The sequence below is a fragment of the Athene noctua genome, chromosome 1 (genome assembly GCF_965140245.1).
Source record: "Athene noctua chromosome 1, bAthNoc1.hap1.1, whole genome shotgun sequence".
NCBI classification, from domain to species: domain Eukaryota; kingdom Metazoa; phylum Chordata; class Aves; order Strigiformes; family Strigidae; genus Athene; species Athene noctua.
Window position 1 is genome coordinate 171,477,217 of NC_134037.1, and position 19,056 is coordinate 171,496,272.

General features: G+C 35.4%; 1 protein-coding gene across 1 annotated transcript in view; it reads left to right on the forward strand.

Annotated features, from left to right (window-relative positions):
* The window catches only part of CFAP47 (cilia and flagella associated protein 47), a 341,722-nt gene that overhangs the window by 59,643 nt on the left and 263,023 nt on the right, over nucleotides 1-19,056 (forward strand). Inside the window, exons 27-32 of the mRNA XM_074929626.1 lie at nucleotides 5,725-5,825; nucleotides 7,960-8,088; nucleotides 9,787-10,015; nucleotides 10,855-11,064; nucleotides 15,847-15,940; nucleotides 16,518-16,655. Coding sequence (XP_074785727.1) covers nucleotides 5,725-5,825; nucleotides 7,960-8,088; nucleotides 9,787-10,015; nucleotides 10,855-11,064; nucleotides 15,847-15,940; nucleotides 16,518-16,655 — 901 coding nt within the window. The remainder of the gene's footprint in view (nucleotides 1-5,724; nucleotides 5,826-7,959; nucleotides 8,089-9,786; nucleotides 10,016-10,854; nucleotides 11,065-15,846; nucleotides 15,941-16,517; nucleotides 16,656-19,056) is intronic.

Consider the following 19,056-nt stretch of genomic DNA (forward strand, 5'->3'; position numbering starts at 1 on the left):
TAAAATCCAAGAATGTCTCAAGCAAGTATTTAATAAATGGTAATAAATTTTTAGCTGTGACACTTATTTCCTTCAACTGGAAAAACTGTACCAAAAAAAGCCTCTGTGACTATGGCATGTTTATATATTTGTCCTCTAACTGTTATTATATCGTTTAATTTGCTGATTAGATAAATAATTTAGCAGGAAATAAAGTTTTCTGACATCCTGATTGAAATTACTTTTAACTTTTCTTTCTAAAAAATAAATAGTACACAACAGGTAGATGTTGTGTCATACAGTTAAAGGAAATGGTGCTCTGGGCAGAAAAATATGCAAAAGCCCCACACATGTGATGGGTAGATAAATTGCTGTGGTTATTGAAGACACAGAAGTGCTGACATCCTTGCCTGCCATGTTCTACAGTTCTTCATTTTCTTTTCCTATCCACTGGGAAGCTGGGGAAACTCATGCAATTTCTGATGTTATTCGTGTTCATGGCTGGAACTTCAGGATGAGAGGATGATGGGGATCTTCACCTCTAATAACAACATAATGCAACTGAGACATAATCACTGAAAGGTACCCAGTTATGAATTGGTTCCAGTTGTTTTGATAGTCCATGAGATCTCAGTGTCTCATGGATGGAAAAAGTACATTCCTTTTGCTGTTGGAAAACATGCCTAAACCATGCAGCTCTTTAACAGGTACTGTGGGCAAATGTCAAATGCATGTATTCTGCTGGCATGCCTTAGAGAATAAGAGCTGTCAATTTCTTTCAATATCATTTAAATTTGGAGAGAGCAGAGAGCTAGAAAACATTGGAGTTTTGCTTCATTCATCTGACCTAATATTGGCATTTTACTTCAGATAGTTGGGAGTGCTTTTGAAAACCAGGATGGTCCAAATCCATGAATCACTCCTGTTCTTTTCTGTGCTTGTGGCTTTCTACCATTTTGATGGTCCTTGCCAGCTGAAGCCTCTGTTATTCAGGAATTAAGAACTGACATAATTGCTGCTACTAGAAAAAACATGGCTACTTTCCCAGTTATAAGTCTTGTATATCGTGTGAAACCATGTGTCTGTTGCTATTCATTATTGTATTATTTTGACTGAGGAAGCCTGGGATGCTGCTACAAAGGATAAGGGCTCCTCAGTGTTGGGGAACTGCTCATTTGTGAATAGAAATGGCAGAGCTTGTGTGGGTCATCTTTTCCTCTCCCTTACGTTTCTGTCATCTGTTCAAGAATTTTTGGGGAGAGGGAGGAGGGCAGGTCTTCATTTATTTATTTTTAAATTACAACTTGTTCCCTGTGTCTAGATTATTTCTTATTCTTTTAAGATATGTAAAATTCCTCACTCTTGTGTCAAGTTTCCTTTTAGTACTAATCCATTCTGCAAGTAGTTTGTTTTGTTTCCTGAACTAGCAGTGTGATCTTTCCTTAAATATTTTTTTAATTTACCCAAGCAATGTTGCTACAGAAATTTGTCAGTTAGAACCTAATGGCTTTGGATTCTTTCCCTTTAGAAACTGCTAGTGATATTCTGCATCTGTTAATTAATACTGTTGAAGAAGGGTTATTTAACTATGCCTGTATTTCTAGAGCATTTGGAGTACACTGATACAAAACAAATCACTTGCTTCTACTTAGAATCCGAAATGCTATAGAGCAAAATAAAATGGATAAATATATTTTGATTCAGGTTCTTTTGTCTTTAAACACAATCAAACAAATAAAAAAATCAAAGTTAATTTAAGAAAGGTGAACAAACTGCTTTTATATGTAGTGTTGAATGGTATTTTTTTGTCATCACAGTTGGAACTTCAGTTTTTAGTGATCAGCAAGTTTCAAATGCTGGTAAATACAATATATTTAATGGCCATTCTCCTGTTCTGTGTTCTCTGGAAATATGCATTAGAGAATAAACACTGAAATAGCAGTGGCAGTGGTGGTTCATGTAGATAACAAATTTGTTGCTTGCTTTATTAAGCATTATAAAACGGAATGCACTGAATAATTTAACATATTTAGTAACTTAACATTTGCTAGCAATATAGGTACCTTTCATTCTAATAGAATAACACAGACTGTTATATTAATATTTAGTTAAGCTCTGCTGCAAATACAGAATAAATATGTTGCACAAGACTTCTAGCTTTGCAACCTCACTTCGTGAATGGTGTTATAAATAAAGGTCAGTGGTACAAGATGATTTTAAGCACATACAGAATGTACATGTCTTTTATAATCTATTTGTCATATTTGTATGGAAATATGCGTGCTTTTCTGTCTGGTCCCCTATATCTCAGTGCCTGAAATGTGTATGATAAATACTTAGCTCCTAGCATGTTTGTTTTTTCTGCCATGCTTCTTTACAAACAGAATGTCATCTTTTGAAACTCAGATGATCTTTTTAGCTACTGACTCATTCTTCTTGAAGTTTCCTTTCAAATCCCACTTTTAGGAAAATACCATATTAAGATACTTAATGATGGTGAGTGGACAAGTGGCCAAGAAGTGAGTTGAGTTGATATTTATTATCACAGAATGGCTGAGGTTGGAAAGAGCCTCTAGACGTCATCTAGTCCCCTGTTCAAATCCCCTCCTCAAATCAGAATCAGTGCTGTTGTCCAGTTGGTTTTTGAATATCTCCAAAGATGGAGACTCCACAACACTCTCTGGGTAGACTCTTCCAGTGTTCAGCCACTCTCATGGTAATTGTCTTTTTTTCTTATGACTAAATAGAATTTCTAGTATTTCAGTTAGTACCCTTTGCCTTTTGTGCTCTCACTGAACGTCACTGTGGACAGTTTGGCTCCATCTTCTTTACTACCTCCCATCAGGTATTTATACATGTAGGTTAAGATTCCCCTAAGCATTCTCTTCCCCAGTCTGAACAATCACAACTCTGTCTCTCCCCATATGGCAAGTTCTTCAGTCCCTTCTTCATTTTTGTGGCTCTTTGCTGGCCAAAGTCTGATCTCTTGAATTTCAAGAGTTGCAATATGGCTTTTTGCCCTGTTTCCTCCTTTTGGAATTCTGAACTCCACCATCTCATGGTCACAGCAGCTAAATCCTTGCTGTTAATATCAGCTGCAGATTCAGCTGTTGACTTGTAGGATCCATCCACTCATCCTCAAGCTCTTTTCCCTCACCAGCGTGACTGAAAAGACCACTTGTGCCCCATTCCCTTAATCGTTGCCCCTCAAAGCCATGCAGTCATGCCTGCTAAGTTCCAGGTCTCCCCATCAACTTCACTGGTGCCCATATGGAAGAGTAGCAGGGCCAAGGATCAGACAAACTGCATCAGTCTCTCAATAGCATCCTGGATCAAAGCCCCAGGCAAGCAGCAAACCACCCTAGATGAAGGGTCAGGCTGGCAAATGAGGTTCTCAGTCCCCTGCAGCAAGGATTCAGGGATTTACTCACAACTCACTTGCAGTTTCTGGTGTTGCTTCACAGCTTGTCCTCAGCCAGCACAGGTGCTTCATTGTCCAATCTTTTTTTCACTTTATGAACACTTTGAAGCTTTTAAATTTCTTAGTTTAGAAAGTTATTTGCTTTGTGTTTGCTATTGGCTGGGTAAATTTCTCTTACTACAATACCACAGCAGCTGAGGAGGCATGCCCTTGTTAGATTGTTAACAGCATGGAACAGGCAGGAGCTTCTCTTGCAAAAGCACTGTGAGGTCTGAGGCATTTTTTTTATACACAGATGTTCTGTAGTGATGGCTGTTCTTTATATTCTAGATTGTGCAATAGTGTCTCCTTTGTGTAGTATCTATCACTCATGGAATTTGAGTAACTAGTTAAGATGTACTGTGGTTGTTCTCAAGCCCACTTTTCTGTGTTTCATGACTGTGCAAATCAGAGAATGAATGAAGTTTTGACATATGCTCAGAATAGCATTGAGGATGGAGATGTCTGAGGTACTCAACTCAAACTGAGAAATCAGGAAGTTGACCGAGTCCAGTAATACACACATCTGAGTTACTTTTATATAATCTGAGAGCTGTATCTTTCATTAACCATCATACAGCTTTCTTCCACCCCTGTCCCATTTCTGTTGTCTGAAGTTAACCTAACGTATGCCTGCAGAGTATTGAGAGTTGTCATCAAGTCCCTAGTTGGAAGTTAGCAAACTTTTCTGTGTTATAGTTATTGATTGTGTATGTCTTTAAATGCCTTGGTAAAGGTAGAAAAAATATTATGCTCTGACAATTGGTTTGAGCATGTACAAAGGTACATTTTGTACATAGAGATAGATGTAGGTATACCTCTTATAGCCATCTGTTTTGCTGCTGAGATCTGCCGAATAAAAGCTGAAATCATGAAGTTAGCTAAAAGAAATACTATGCTACAAGGTGAAGCTGGTCAAAGCCCTTGTCCGGCTCCCAGCCAAGTTCCAATAAGATGGACATGTCCTAAGACCAAACCAAACCATTACAGGGCTGGACTGTTGATTTAAATAAGTTAGCTGTGAAATCATAATCCACACGTGAATATTTACAAATAAGAAAGATATCTATGGATTATGTTGGAGCCTTTCTCTGTTAAATCAAAAATTCTCCTGAAAGCAGTATCTAAGAATGTTGTGTTTGGAGCAGGAACTATGAAAGAGGAAGGAAAAACTGCTTTCTGTTACTTTTAAAATACTTCTGTTTTCCTAGATTGTTATTCTCTAGCAAAGCAATAGAAGCTAATTACGTCATATTATAAATTAATTTGAAAGGTCTTGTGCTATATTTTAATGTTAATCTAAATTTACATTAAATAGGAATTTATCCTTCAATATGTAATTTAAAGAAATAGAAAATATTTTATTTTTTGCAAGGTATATTTTCAATATGTGTAATTCTTCAATAAGATGGATATCAGCATGCTGTTTGAATTATTAAAATACATTTTCCTTTGAATTTTTGACAGCTTAGTCAAAACAGTTAATATTTGTTAATGTGGAGTAAAAAAACAGTTATGTAGTAACACAGGACTAAGCTCAGTTGAATTGCCTGTGAGTTGCAATGAGCTAAGAACATATGTACAGATGGCAGGGATCCACTGATGCCAGTAATTTGTTTGCTGGCTGCACCCTGAGAGATTGAGGTGATGGACGAAAGAAGGATTAAAAGGTTGATTGTTAAACATGGCTAAAAAAGGTCAACAGTGAAAATATGGCTGCTACAGACAGTACAGCCACTCTGGTGAACCTTGGAGCATGTACATCAATTTCTATTACATTCTAGCAATTGCAGTCAATATCTCATTGTTTTTAAATGGAACCTATTTGTTTTAAATATTTATTTTGATATTTCTGTGAAGTTTTATAGCATAAATGTTAAATCAAAATAGAAGTTGCTTTTCACAAAAACTTGCCCTGTCAAAATTTACAGGATATATTTAGCAAGTTAGCATAGTTATATTTAGGAACATACAAATGTCAACTGTAATTTTAATTGTTTTTTTTTTTTCAGAGAGACAGAGTTAATTTATTTCATGAAATCTCTGCTAACTCTTGGACTTTCAGATTAAGGATGCATCCATACTCATAGTAAAACTATGAAATGAAAATACTGTATTAAACTTCACCATTTCGGCATGTGCAGTCTCATCTGTGTACTCTCCTATTGAACCAGAATAGAAAAGTTGTCTGGACACCTCCATTCTGTCTTTTATTCTTGTGCTGGAATATCTTGATTACCATGGATAAATAGAAAACTATCACTTTTGTATTTTGATTTGAACAGGTTCTCAATTCAAGTTGCTGCAACAGCAGAGAATTGCCTTCTTACATTATACCCGTATTTGGCATTTCACCACTCTGATCAACAAATTAGCCTGAGAAGTGGTAAGCAGTCAACGTTCTAACTCTTAAATATTATGTCCTGTAGTATTATCGATGTTTTCAGTTTGATAAAAGGGATGTTATCAAGATAGCATTTTTACTCATTAATTACCAGGGGATACTTTTACATTTTTAAAAGTTAAATAGTTTCTGTTTTCTTGTTGAAAATGAGGAGAACTTATATAAATGATTAGCTAATGTTTATTGAAAAATATTGGACAAGTCTAAATCTTATATAATGTTTTGTGAAATCTTTAAAGTATGCGTAGAGGGGACAGCCCCAAAATAGAGAATAAATTAACATAATTTAAATTATATTGAGAATTATCATCAATAATTCCTAGGACAACAGTTGGCTTTGTTTTGAAAAAAGAAGAAGAAAGCCACATGTTATGATAAAAGGTGATCATTATTTGCCTCTTGGGAATAGTTTTCAGGTTTCTTTAATTACTGTCCTTGAAGGCTGGTGACCGTAGCCATATTTTAAAGCCTAATAAAAGCCTCTGATCAGAGACTAGAAATATTTTTATCTTCAGTGTGTCTCCCTGCTTGCCTCTCTGTCTCTACTTGTCTCTCTGTCTCTCCCTGTGTCCTCCACCCCATCCCCATTTTTGCCTGCCTTCTGCCTGCCGCCCCCCCCCCCCCCCCCCCCCCCCCCAATGATCTGTAGTCTCTTTATGGGAAGAGAATAGGATCATTCTATAATTCAGCTCAAAAGGAATTTCTGGGGGTCACCTAGTCCAACCTCTGGCCAAAAGGAGGTTCAAATATGAGGTAAATAAATATATTTTTATAGTTATTAGGATCTGATATATTTTGATGAAAAACAGACAATTTTTTTCAGTTAAGCAAGTAATTCCTTAGGTCTGAAATAGATTTAGCTTTGAAGACTGTGCATTCTAAGACTGCATTATCTTCAAGTGTGTAACTCAGACTACCTAAGAGAAAGGACTTGTGAAGTTGAAAAAGGGATTAGCAAGAAGACAAGTAATGGTTTTTATTTTTTTTTTTTTTCATATAGAAGATACATATAGGTACAATATAATTCATGGATTATAACACAATTAAATGAAGATAGGAATGGGGGAAAAATATTATCTCTTGTAAATGTATGGGGTTTTTTAAATTTTTTTTTTTGGTGACCAATAGATTATATTTGCAAGCTTGTCTTTTGAAGATGATATGTAGGTCTCCCTTGAGGATTAAGCCAAAAATGGAGTTATGATTTTATAAGGACGATTCTCTTATTAATAATGGGATATTTCTGTCCCGTATTGATTGCTTATTGATCACACTATCAGTTTGTATCACTTTTGAAGCAAGTCATTAATGCTAAATTCCTTGAGTCTATTTTATGTGGTTTTGTATAGACTATTTTGGTGTGGAATGCTGTTTAATGTGACCAAACTGTATCTGTACAACACAGTGGTTTTGAAAGCTATTTAGGAAGGCTTTGCTTCCACATATGTGACATCATACTCCTGTGTTATCTGCTCCAAACCATATGAATAACAGTACCAGCAATCAAAAGTTAAAGATAATCATACAGAGTTCTTCCTTCTCTTACTGGTGTGTTTAATTCTCTAGAAATTACAGTGGGTTCATATTCTACTCTTGTTCTAAAGACTGACATCAGATGTAGCTAGAAGATGGTCTTCTAATCCTGTTGTAGGCCAACATAAGAAGTCAGAACAAATGTTCTGACAGAACTGATGGATTGATAAAGCATACTTTTGAGTTTGGTTTCTAAATTTGTGGTGTTGAGTTTGAAAAATCTTGATAATGGTATGCACGAGACTCATTACAGAGTTGTGATCAAAAATTCCTTAAGAATATTTTGTTCATGACTTGCAATTCTTGAATTAGCACTGGTCTGATAGGTGCTTTTCAGCAAGTGTGAAGACCCATCCTGCAAAACATACAGTTCATGGAAAAAATACGCAGGTAGGTTTTTTTTTTTGATTCCCAGTTTAATGACCAATGTGAAATTTGCATTATGAATCAAAATGAGAGCTATTAATTGATTAATTGAAGCATGAAATAGAAAAATATAGAAGCAGTTATCCATTTATAAACTGTTAGAGCACAGACAATGAAATATGTTTTGTTAATTGTAGCTTGTACTCTTGTTTTATAGACAGTAAAGACTGCAGTAGTGGAGAAGTTGTTCTGCATCCATGTTGTACTCCACAATCACGTTCCCCTAGTATTTCCTCAAGTTCCTTTGGTACAACCATTGACTCAACCTATGAAGATTCTCTGTCAGGTATAGTGTGACTGTTCGCTTGGATTCTTATAACTGCTTAAACGCTTCTGTACATATGCTCAATGAATACTCTGGAGGCTGTCCTGTCCTGTGAATCCATGGGAAACCTTGTCTACAGTATAGAAGCAGAAGAAACTCTCCTTCCTTTTAGCAGACTAAATGGAAGTGAAATCAGTCAAGCTATTAAAAAAAAAACCAAACCAAAAACCCTAAGCCAACACAAAAAAACAAACAAACAGACAAAAAAAAACCCAAAAAATGTCGGGGTCCTGTTTGCAAGGTCGTACATGTCCATGGAAGAGCCTGCAGAAGAATAACTACTGAAAAAACCTAAGGGATTAGTTGCTAAGAAGGGAATTGTTTCTGTAGCCATGAACTAACCAACCATATACACTCTGTAAATATGCTATATTCTGCAAAGGTTTAGTTGTACATTCAGGTTAGAATTCAACATTTTGATTACATTTGTGAAGTAATGTATAAAAACAACTATTGTCAGTGGGGCTCAGTTAAGGTGCTGTTCCATATGAACTAAGAGTAATAGATCTCCTGTAAGGTTGTCAGGTGACTAGTATCTGAGGCTGTTGATATCTTCTCTCAGCTGCTACTTTTCTAACTGCTGTTTCATCACTGTTAGGAATCCGCTCTTGCAGATCTGATGAAGTATGTGTGATGATTCTCTAAGGTATTGCCAATACAAATAGTGATAGTTAAACAGATTAAATAGTAGCTCTTTACCAACATGATTCATTTTTAATGGAGTGATGTAAGAATAGTTCAAAAGAGCAACTCAGTTTCAGATCTGAAAAGGCAATAACGTCTGGTAAAGGTGGCAGTGACAAGATGGGAAAGTAATCTTGTCATCTAGCAGAACTGCACAAACTCAGATCTGCCTGCATGATGCTCTTATAAAGGATGAGTCTCTCTTCTCCATATTGCTTTGGTTTTTCTTACATCCTAACAAGATTCTTCTATTCACTGTCTAAGGTATAGTTAGGGGTTTTTTTGCAACATTTTGTGAAACACTGAAACTGAGACACTGCTATTAAAATACACCCTCAAGGATGGAATAATGTAAGTTATTTGTGCTATGAAGAAAATTATTGTTTGTTTTCTTAGTTATCTTTTATGCAATAATATTGTTGTTGATGTTGTTAACAACTAGTAGTTGTGAAAATGTGTCTTGACCGGTTCAAAATTTAGGAAAGAGAAGGCCTAACTGAGGGGAGAAAAGTCCAAAGGCTTATAGATTGGGATATAGGCTTGGTTATACCTATACAATACCTGATAAACTGTTTGAAGAAGAATTAGTTACTGAGCCATGCTATGTGATTAAGATGGGGAATTAGGATTGACTAACTGGTAAAACTATACCTACTGTAATGGTTTGTAAGACTGTTTTTTTAAGATTGCTGTCTGTGGTCTTGTAAGCCATTCCTGAATTTATTTTTTCTGACTGGGTAATAATTTTTTCTTTAAGCGAAATTAGATACCAAGTATATAATTTGTTCTATTCCCAAGTCGTAGATGTGACTTAAATTGTTTACTCCTGAAGTTAATTATTCATTGTCTGACAGTTTTTTATTTTCTGAAAACAATTGTGTGTTTTAAAAAGAATTGTTTCTGTACTAGACAAAAATAGGGAAAAAAAGGAAGCTTTCTGGATTTATTTTTTTTTTGTGTGTGTGTATCTTTCAGAGTCGGATACTACTTATGAAAGCAAGAGTGATGAGATGAGTGAAGAGAGTAAAACAGACAGTCAAAGTGATGGGAGAGAAAATAAATTTGAATTATCATTTTTTCCTGATGAAGATAAAGAGGAGTACATCTTCTTTCAGAAAACCCTAACTGCTGTTAAGAATTGGTTCACTCTCTTTGGCTGGTCTAAGGGACAAAATCCTATTTCAATACCATATTCACTAAGATGGTAATTCATATCTGCTTAGACCTAACTTACATCTGCCTAATAAAATGTTCACATGTATACTAAAGTAGTGGGGATATGATCTGAGGAATATAAACACACTCTAATGCACAGCTGTACATTGAAATTGTAGCATCTATGTGCTGTTTGCATGAAAATGTCATTCAGGTGTTATTTTTCATTTTCTAAAATGTATTTCCAACTATGATGCTCTGATATATCATAATGCAGCGTATGTTAAATATGCAGTTCAAACTGTGTCACCCTCTTAACTGAAATAGATTTTCCTTCCAGCAGGAACACAGTTCTAGCTATTGTCCCTTCTTTGGAGGCATAGATAAGTGATTTAACAATGTATCTTTTTCTTCCTCCTCATACTCTAACGATCAAGAAACAGATGGGAAAGTGAATTTCATAATTAACAGTTGCAAACACCCTGGAAATATATCAGTCTTACTGGCATCTCTTAGTTGATCTTGTCCATCTTGCTACTAAATAATGAAGAAGCCAATATCCTGGGACACAAACACATAAGCATTTATAAACATGGTAGAAAACAAAGTTATGTTTTATGTTTATGTTATAAACAAACACAAATTTATTTATGAAATATTTCACATATACTTATTAAATATTCCATGTAGTTCAAAATTCTTATGTTATTATGAAAATTCTGTAGTGAGAAAGAAGTACTCTACTTTTTAGTCTTCTCGCTGCTGTTTTTACTTCATGGTTTATTAAATTTATCATCGTGATATATATATATATATATATATATATATATAACGTTAGCTCATTTTGTGCATTTAAAAGAATAATATCAGAAGCTTTTTCTCTCGTAGTGATGTGTGTAAAGTCCAGATGGCCTCTTCACAAGAAAAGGTTTTTAAAAAAAACCTTGGCAAGGATACTAAGACTTTTTATGACATGTTATTCCATCTGAGCGGACAATTGTTACCAGGTATTACATCGAGCCAGTCATTGTCCCTTGATCCGGTTGAACGGATGTTACAGCTCCACTGGCAGTATTCTACATTACTTGCTTTCCTTAAGTAAGTATGTATAAGATAAAGTATGCATGTGTACATCTTTTCTTTCTGCTTTTTCTATTAGCATTCCAACTGAATGATATACAGCAGGTTTAGGGTTTCCTTTATACTGTAGCTTTTGTGATCTAAGATTTATGTATTATAAACTTTAATCAATTTTTACCAAGGTTATCCTCTGCAGTTTACACTAATTGAGGTGTTCTTTGGTAGAGTTATATCCAACACAGGAATTCCACAGGAACTCTGCTTCCTTCATTATGAAAGATGACTCTCAACCTCATCCCTTTGACAGACTCAGTAGATAGTCAGATCAGGTTTGTCATTAATGATCTGTCATTCCACTGATGCTCTTTGTCTCTTTGTCTCTTTTTCCTGTAATTACTGGCTTTACCAAAATTTTGTAGACTTACTTTGTAATCTGTTAGTCTTTGATATTAATAATATGCCAAGAAATGGAATCACTGCTCCTGCTGCTGAACAGATTTAGCTATTAGCTACCTTCCTAGATAATCTAATCTTTTCACATATTATGGAACAACTGTCAAAGGCGGTGCAAATCAAAAAAGGTTAATACATTCTTCTTCACTGTTGCTGCTGCGAAACAGAAGAAAATTAACTTCAGAGAAAGTCTAATGTCATGAGTTCTTAGAACTCATCAGAAGTCCAGAAACACAGCATCTCTGCTTCTTTTTAGCATCCTCATCTGGATGTAAAAATGGCTCTAAAGCCATTTAAAACCTGACATTTAGATACTGTTCCAAATATAGGCTTTTCATCTGAGAATAATGGACAGGGATGTAGCTGTGTTTGAGCTCATAAGGAGACCAGTGCACACTCTTCTAACAACACTGGACCTTTGTTTGCAACTTTTAACCATGTCATTTGTTTTTAAAAAGAGGCAGAATAGCATTTTTCTTTGCATCATAGGTAATTTAGTGACAGATGAGTTGGAGGATCCATTGCAGCAGTGGCAGAACAATATCTTTGCCTTTCTTCAGTAATGAAGGAAAATGCTTACAGATTCCTATGGTATTCACAACTTCAACAACCATTTGATAATAAAGGAATGAATGGATACATCCCATCGTATTTTTCCATCATATCTTAAAAGCTAGAGTCATTAGTCAATGAACTGCTGAAGAATATCTTGACATTGTATCAAGTGAAAATTCCCCCTAATACCACCCTGGTGGTCCTTCTTCTGAAGGAGTGTTGCAGCTTTCCAGACAGCAAGACAATATAGAATCATGGAATCATTTAGGTTGGGAAAGACCTTTGAGATCATTGAGTCCAACTGTAAACCTAACACTCCTAAGTCCACCACTAAACCATGTCCCTAAGCACCACATCTACATGTCTCTTAAACACTTCCAGGGATGGTGACTCGACCACTTCCCTGGGCAATCTGTTCCAATGCTTGACAACCCTTTCACTGAAGAAATTTTTCCTAATATTCAATATAAACCTCCTCTGGTGCAACTTGTAGCCCTTTCCTCTTGTCCTATCACTTGTTACTTGAGAGAAGAGACTACACCCACCTTGCTACAACCTCTTTTCAGATAGTTGTAGAGAGTGATAAGGTTTCCCCTGAGCCTCCTTTTCTCCAGGCTAAACTACCCCAGTTCCTTCAGCCGCTTCTCACAAGACTTGTGCTCTAGACCCTTCACTGGCTCTGTTGCCCTTCTTTGGACATGCTTCAGCACCTCAATGTCTTTCTTGTAGTGAGGTGCCCAAAACTGAACACAGTATGATATCATATGATATGATGCTGAATGGTTGTCTAAGTAGATTCAAGAGATTTTCTTTAATCAGTATATTGATATTTTTCTGAGGTCAGTATCAAAAAGCTTTTTTGCTTCCAGCCCAAGGAAAAAGGTTTTTGTTGCCGCTGTCTTAGGTCTAATGTTAAGCTAATACTCCACGCAGCTTCTAGGAGAGCAATCAAGACATGCTTTTGAACTCTGTGACCCTTGTTAACAGTTAAAGTTTCATTAATCCTGTATAGACAGCTGGATTGATTCTGCTCAGTTCCTATCAAGAGGGACACAAGTGTCCAGCTGCTTTTTAAGGGTGGAGCTGATGTGCCTTTCAGAGCCTTTCACCCTTCAGTATGGGATTTTACAGCCCTAACTCAAATTGGTATAGACTTTCATTTTGGTCTTTTAGGACTGATATTTCTTCTGTCTCCCTTCAAATATTTGAATATTTCTTCTGTAAGTCATTGTTTGATGTTTATGGTTCTTATGTCCAGTCTTCCCAGTGAGATTTTCCAGGGAATCTAGGTATCTTGAAACTAGCATATATGATATTAGTTGCCTGCTTTAAAATGATGATGCGTACTGGAGTAAAAGGATCACAACCTCTTTTGTTAAGTGTAACAGCAGCTGTAAAGAAATACTTAAGTGTTTCTTGGGCAAGTTGGAAAGCTATATAATAGGTAAATTTTAATAAAAGCCTTCAGTCTTACTGAGCTTTAACTCCTTGATATATTCAGAGCAGAACTGGAGCAGCAGCCAACTGGTCAAGGCTAAGTTCATAACCTCTGTACAGAGATACATCTGTGAGTGATGAAGTCTGAATATTGGAAATGATGTAGTAATCCATAACGATCCTAGCAAAACAATACAGGCTTCCACTGAAAAGCAGTTCTAGCTGGACTCCTGTGCTTATATTTATTTGATAATAGATGGTTAAACTGTGTTCACTATGCGCTTAGCATTACCACATCCTGTCACTTTCTGCCTCTTCTAGTTTATGTGAATCCTATCAGATTTCTTCATTGTTCCTGATTTATAGATATTATTTTCCTACTTGTGCATTTTATGATCACCTAGAACATTTGCATTTCTTCACAGGTTGCTATTTAAGAGTGTTTATAGATCATAGTACAAAAATGTTTGATGTTTGCACTGCTGGCATGACTGTAATGATGGTAAGACATCTAGAGCCAGCCTAGATATGAGTAATTCATCTGTAATCTGCCATCCCTGCATGCTCATTGTGATTTGTGGAAAGTGCAAATTCCCTCCTGAAGAAGCCCAGGAGAGCACTCTGAGAACAGAAACATACATTTCTCAGCTTTCTTCCCCTAACTGCTGCTTTCTGGTCAACATGGTTCATATAAAGCATAACTCATCTTTCCAGTTTTCCACTTGTTAAGCAGGTGGATGTTGCTCACTGTTTTAAGTAAGGTTCCAAGTATCAGTTTTATTTTCCTCCCCTCAGAAGGTTTCCTTGGTACTTTACCACAGCAGTAAAAGAAAAGGTTGGGTTTTTTTCAGTACAACTAACTAATTTGTTGCAAGTTGTGTGTCTTAAGGAAAAACATCTTAACTGTGTGAAAATTCTGATACTGGAGAACTGGTATCATGTTAAATATCTACCTTAACGAGGAGGAATTTTTTAAAGACAGTGTTCTTCAACACCAAAATGCAGTTAATTGTGAGAACATTCAGTTATATAGAATACATCTTTACTATGATGACATCTGAAGTTCTATATAGGTTTTCTGAGGATGCAAATTGTAGATAACACCTATCCCCATATATCTACCAAGTAAAAACATTGAAAGAAGGATAGGACATCTGAAAAGATGAACGTTGTATAGCTTTCTTCTTTTATAATTTGTGAAGAACTGAAGTTTTAAAGGGATTTTGTGGGACAGAATCTATGTCTTAATGGAAAATGGGCATTTCAGACATGATGAGTTTAGGACCAGACTACTAACTTGATGCTTTTTGAGTCCTTGATTAAAATAGCTGTGTTTTAATAAGCATGCTAGATAATTATGTGAAATATGAAATGTCAATAATCTGAGAAGATAGTGTCACTATGTAAAATATGGAGACAAAAAATGTGCTGTTACCAGCAAAATTTAATTCTGTGGTAAGAAAAAGAAGTTGTCATGATCTTTATTTCAAACTGTGATGTATGACTTTTAATGTACAAAGTAAATTGAATTTGGAATCTATGGTATTGGAAAAGTATGAACAATTAGTTTGAATGAGAGACTGGTTATATAACAAGAAAAGCTTATCTGATTATTATCCAGATCAGCCATGTTAAAACACAAAGGACAATATAAATCTAGGTATGCTAGAATAATCTCTCTGGCCTAAAAGTCAGGAAGTTTTGCTGCTCCTCTGAGAAAAACTGAAGAATTTCTCAATATTTCCCCCTCTTTTCAGCAACATTTGTTTAAACTGTCATTTGAGATAAAGAATAGTCTCCCTTCACTTGGAAGGTAGCAGTTTTTTGGTATTTAATCTAATGAAGTTGCGTTTTGTTACTGCAGTTACTTTTCCGATTGCATTTATTAGTCACTTGAGAACAGATAGCAGGTCAGTTTAACAGTTAACAACAATTTTGAAATACATTTGCTTACACCCATAAGACTTTCAATATCGGACCTGCAGAAAGATAAAAGCATCCTCAAGTTTTAATTCTACTAATGTTATATAACACGGCTCCTTTGATTTCATATGGAAATGGGCATTATGTGTTTTCCTGCTTTGTGCTACTATAAATCTTTTATGGAAGTGCAGTTCTCATAAAGAAGCTAGTCTGTCCACAGTTGTATGTGCTTTTCGCATTTTGTTGTAGGCATAGGAATTGAAGGTGAACATAAATAGAAGCTATGTAAATAGATAATAGAACTGGATTATCAGTCCAAAGTATATGCAGAACTCAGAATAGTTTACGCATAAATTGAGCAAGTTGAAAAACTTGGAATTCTCTTAAAAAGAGCTATCTTGTTTATTAACTTTTTCTGCTTTACAATTTCAGAAGCCGAGGCGCATATCTTCCTCATGTTATGCCAGAATTTCTGCTTGAACCTGATGATTATAAGAAATGGATTAATGTGCAAACTGTACAGAAGGTAGGTTTGGTTTTGTGTGTGTGTGTTTTAGTTTTGTTTCATTTCTAGTTCTTCTTATAATACAGACCACGTGCTTACTGTCAATTCTTTGAAGACTAATGGAAGTACTCTGTGGACCATGAGTATTCTTACTTAGTGGTGACTATTTTGGATTGCATAAACCTAAGCACATGCATGAGAAAGATCAGAAGTTTAAGCTGACACCAACATTTACAGCCTCCTCCTTTGGTGTTTCTCTTCCATTCCTTCCAGTACTGCTGATACCTTCAATTAATTTCCAACAGATATGTTTTCTCAAAGTAGAATTAATTTTACTGTTTTCTACTCATTTTTACCAGTTTAAAAAAAAAATAAAAATCTGTGTTATATCTTCATTCTAATTGCTGCTTTTAATTCTGTATTGTGCTTCTTATTCCGGAAATAATATCAAACTGTAAAAGATTCTAATGCTGATCACTATTGCACTATAGTAGACTTCATCAGCCATCTATGCCATTGATTTATTATTGTCCTGTGAATTTCCTGTCCAAACTGCTGAAATGAATATAAAAAATAAATCCCATTCCTTTATCTGAAGGGCCACACAATTGATTTGAAAAGAGATGTGAAAAACTCAAACATATTTAATGACAAGCATCTGTTCATTCTGGAGGACAGTGTATTTGAGACAATGAGCAAACGAGCTTGGACAGATGTGCTACTGCAGATGTACAAGGTAAATTGTAGATACATTTACTACGGAAATTCTGAAGAACTGGTGGCAGAAAACTTTTTTTTGGAAAAGGATAAGTGTTATATACAATTTGTTTCTTCCAAACTTACCTTTAAATACTTCTAAGTGTTTCATTTTTGTCTAACAGAGAAGAAAAAAATGAGAACATTTTCATTTTCTTAGTTATGAAACTTTAGCAGTGAGTTAATATGTTTCAAGTAGGAATGCTATGTTAGAACAGTCTGCATTTTCTAGAATTAAATGTTATAGAAATGTTATTACAAATAAAGAAAACTCTGACATGCCTTTGTGTTACTCTGCTTAGAAACATTTTTCACTGGAAATATTTAGTTGACTAGACATATACATAGCTGTGGTATTTATTTATCTTACATTAGAATGGAATTTTTAAACAGGTAAGGATTTTTATAGAATACCTTTTTCTTTTAAGATATAACAAACTTGGTCAGTATGGACTCCTCAAATTTTATGTAATTTTATTTTTACTGATGTTCGATAAAAGTTTTGGATGTCTAAATCATGTTTTCCAAAGTAAATCTGATGTGCTCACCAATGATCAATAACTTTTGTATGTCTAAAAATAAATTTTTACTTATTTCTATTCAAAGGAATTTCTATTCAAAGAAATCTTATTTAAGAGACTGGAACATCTGTCATACAGGGAGAGATAGAGAGCTGGGTCTGTTCAGCCAGGAGAAGAGAAGGTTCAAGGGGAATCTTATCAATGTGTGTAAATAGCTGATGGGAGGGTGTAAAGACAGTGCCAGACTCTTCTCGATAGTGCCCAGTGACATTGTGAGAGACAGTAGGCACAAACTGATATACAGGAAGTCCCATTTAAACATAAGAAACTTTTTTACTATGAGGATGGTCACACACTGGAGCAGGTTACCCAGAGGGGTTGTGGACCTTCCATCCTTGAAGATACCCAAAACCCAACTGAACGTGATCCTGGCAGCCCATTCTAGCTGATTCTGCTTTGGGCAGGAGGTTTGGATGAGACTATCTCCAGAGGTACCTTCTAACCTCGACTATTCTGTGGTTAAGTGATTATTTACTGTAAAAGCATAATAAAGAATGATAAAAATTATGTTAAAGAAGGTATGTAGCAAAGATGTACAGATGATCTAAAGTAAAACAATGAGAAAAACAGGTGAGAGAGGAACAGAAAATGAACAGGATGTTTAGATGGGCTGAGACAGATGACCCTAAGGACACGTGGGAACATGGATGTGCAAAAAGGCAATCAGTGAACCATTTCCTGTTTATATACACGTGTGGTTGTTAGTATTTGTGCCTATAGTGGTGTGTTTGAGAGCTAAATTTTCAGTATTTTTAGAATAATTTTTGTATTACCTTTTTTTCTAATGCCACTTAGGAAGGTAATGGAGACCAAGGTTCAGATTATAACTCTTGTCCTACTTGCAGGGTCAGTTTGATGCATCATGACTGATTGAGTAAGGTTAGACTAAATGACCTGTTCCATTTAAGCCTGATTTAGGCAGTTCTGGTATTAAAATCTGAAAAACTGTTCAACCAGTAGTAATTATTGCTTCTGTTTCCTTGTATGATTTCTCCCTTTTGATTCTTGACCTTAACTTCATTGTCTCTTTCAGCCTTAATTCTGGATGGGTAGCTAACACCAAGAAAGGGCAGTCTGATGATGATCAGGCAAGAACTCCAGAATGGCTCATAAGCCACATATGGAAAGACTGTCTAGTGTCATTTTTGCCTTGAGTGATTTCTGACCTGTCTGAATTATGGATGATCCGTTTGCATATCATCTTCCGTAATGCATACTGTTCCATAAACCATACTGCAAACTGTTTCTTACACAACATTCCTGCAAATTTCAATAACTGTTAAAAGAATTAATATATTCACCAGAGATATTTTGTTATCTAATTTTATTTTAGAAATAAAATGCTGCTGTTAGAAATGCTTAATATTAATCTTTATCAACTAAAATGTCATCCAACATTGCTTTCATGTCCATACCTGATGCATTATGGTTCACTTATTTATTATGAAAACTTCTGTTGCTGCAGAAGTTCCATAGGAAGAAACGCATACATAAATCCAGCTCAGAAAAATGGAAAATCTTATTCTGAAGAAAGGGCATCCTGTGGAGAATAAAAGGAGAAATTCATCAGTTATAAAGATATACTTCTAGTTCTCATTTTGAGTAAAGACTGAAATACTGATGGAATTCTACAAATCTTGAAAGTTTAGTTTGTTGGAAACACATGGACACTGACAGCAGCAGTGGTAATTTTAGCCCTTGGATCAGGCCAGATTTTCAATAAAGACAATCCATCTTTAAATGTAGTGAGCATGTAGCAATGAGGATGCTTTTTATAGTCATAATTAATAACATTTCCTA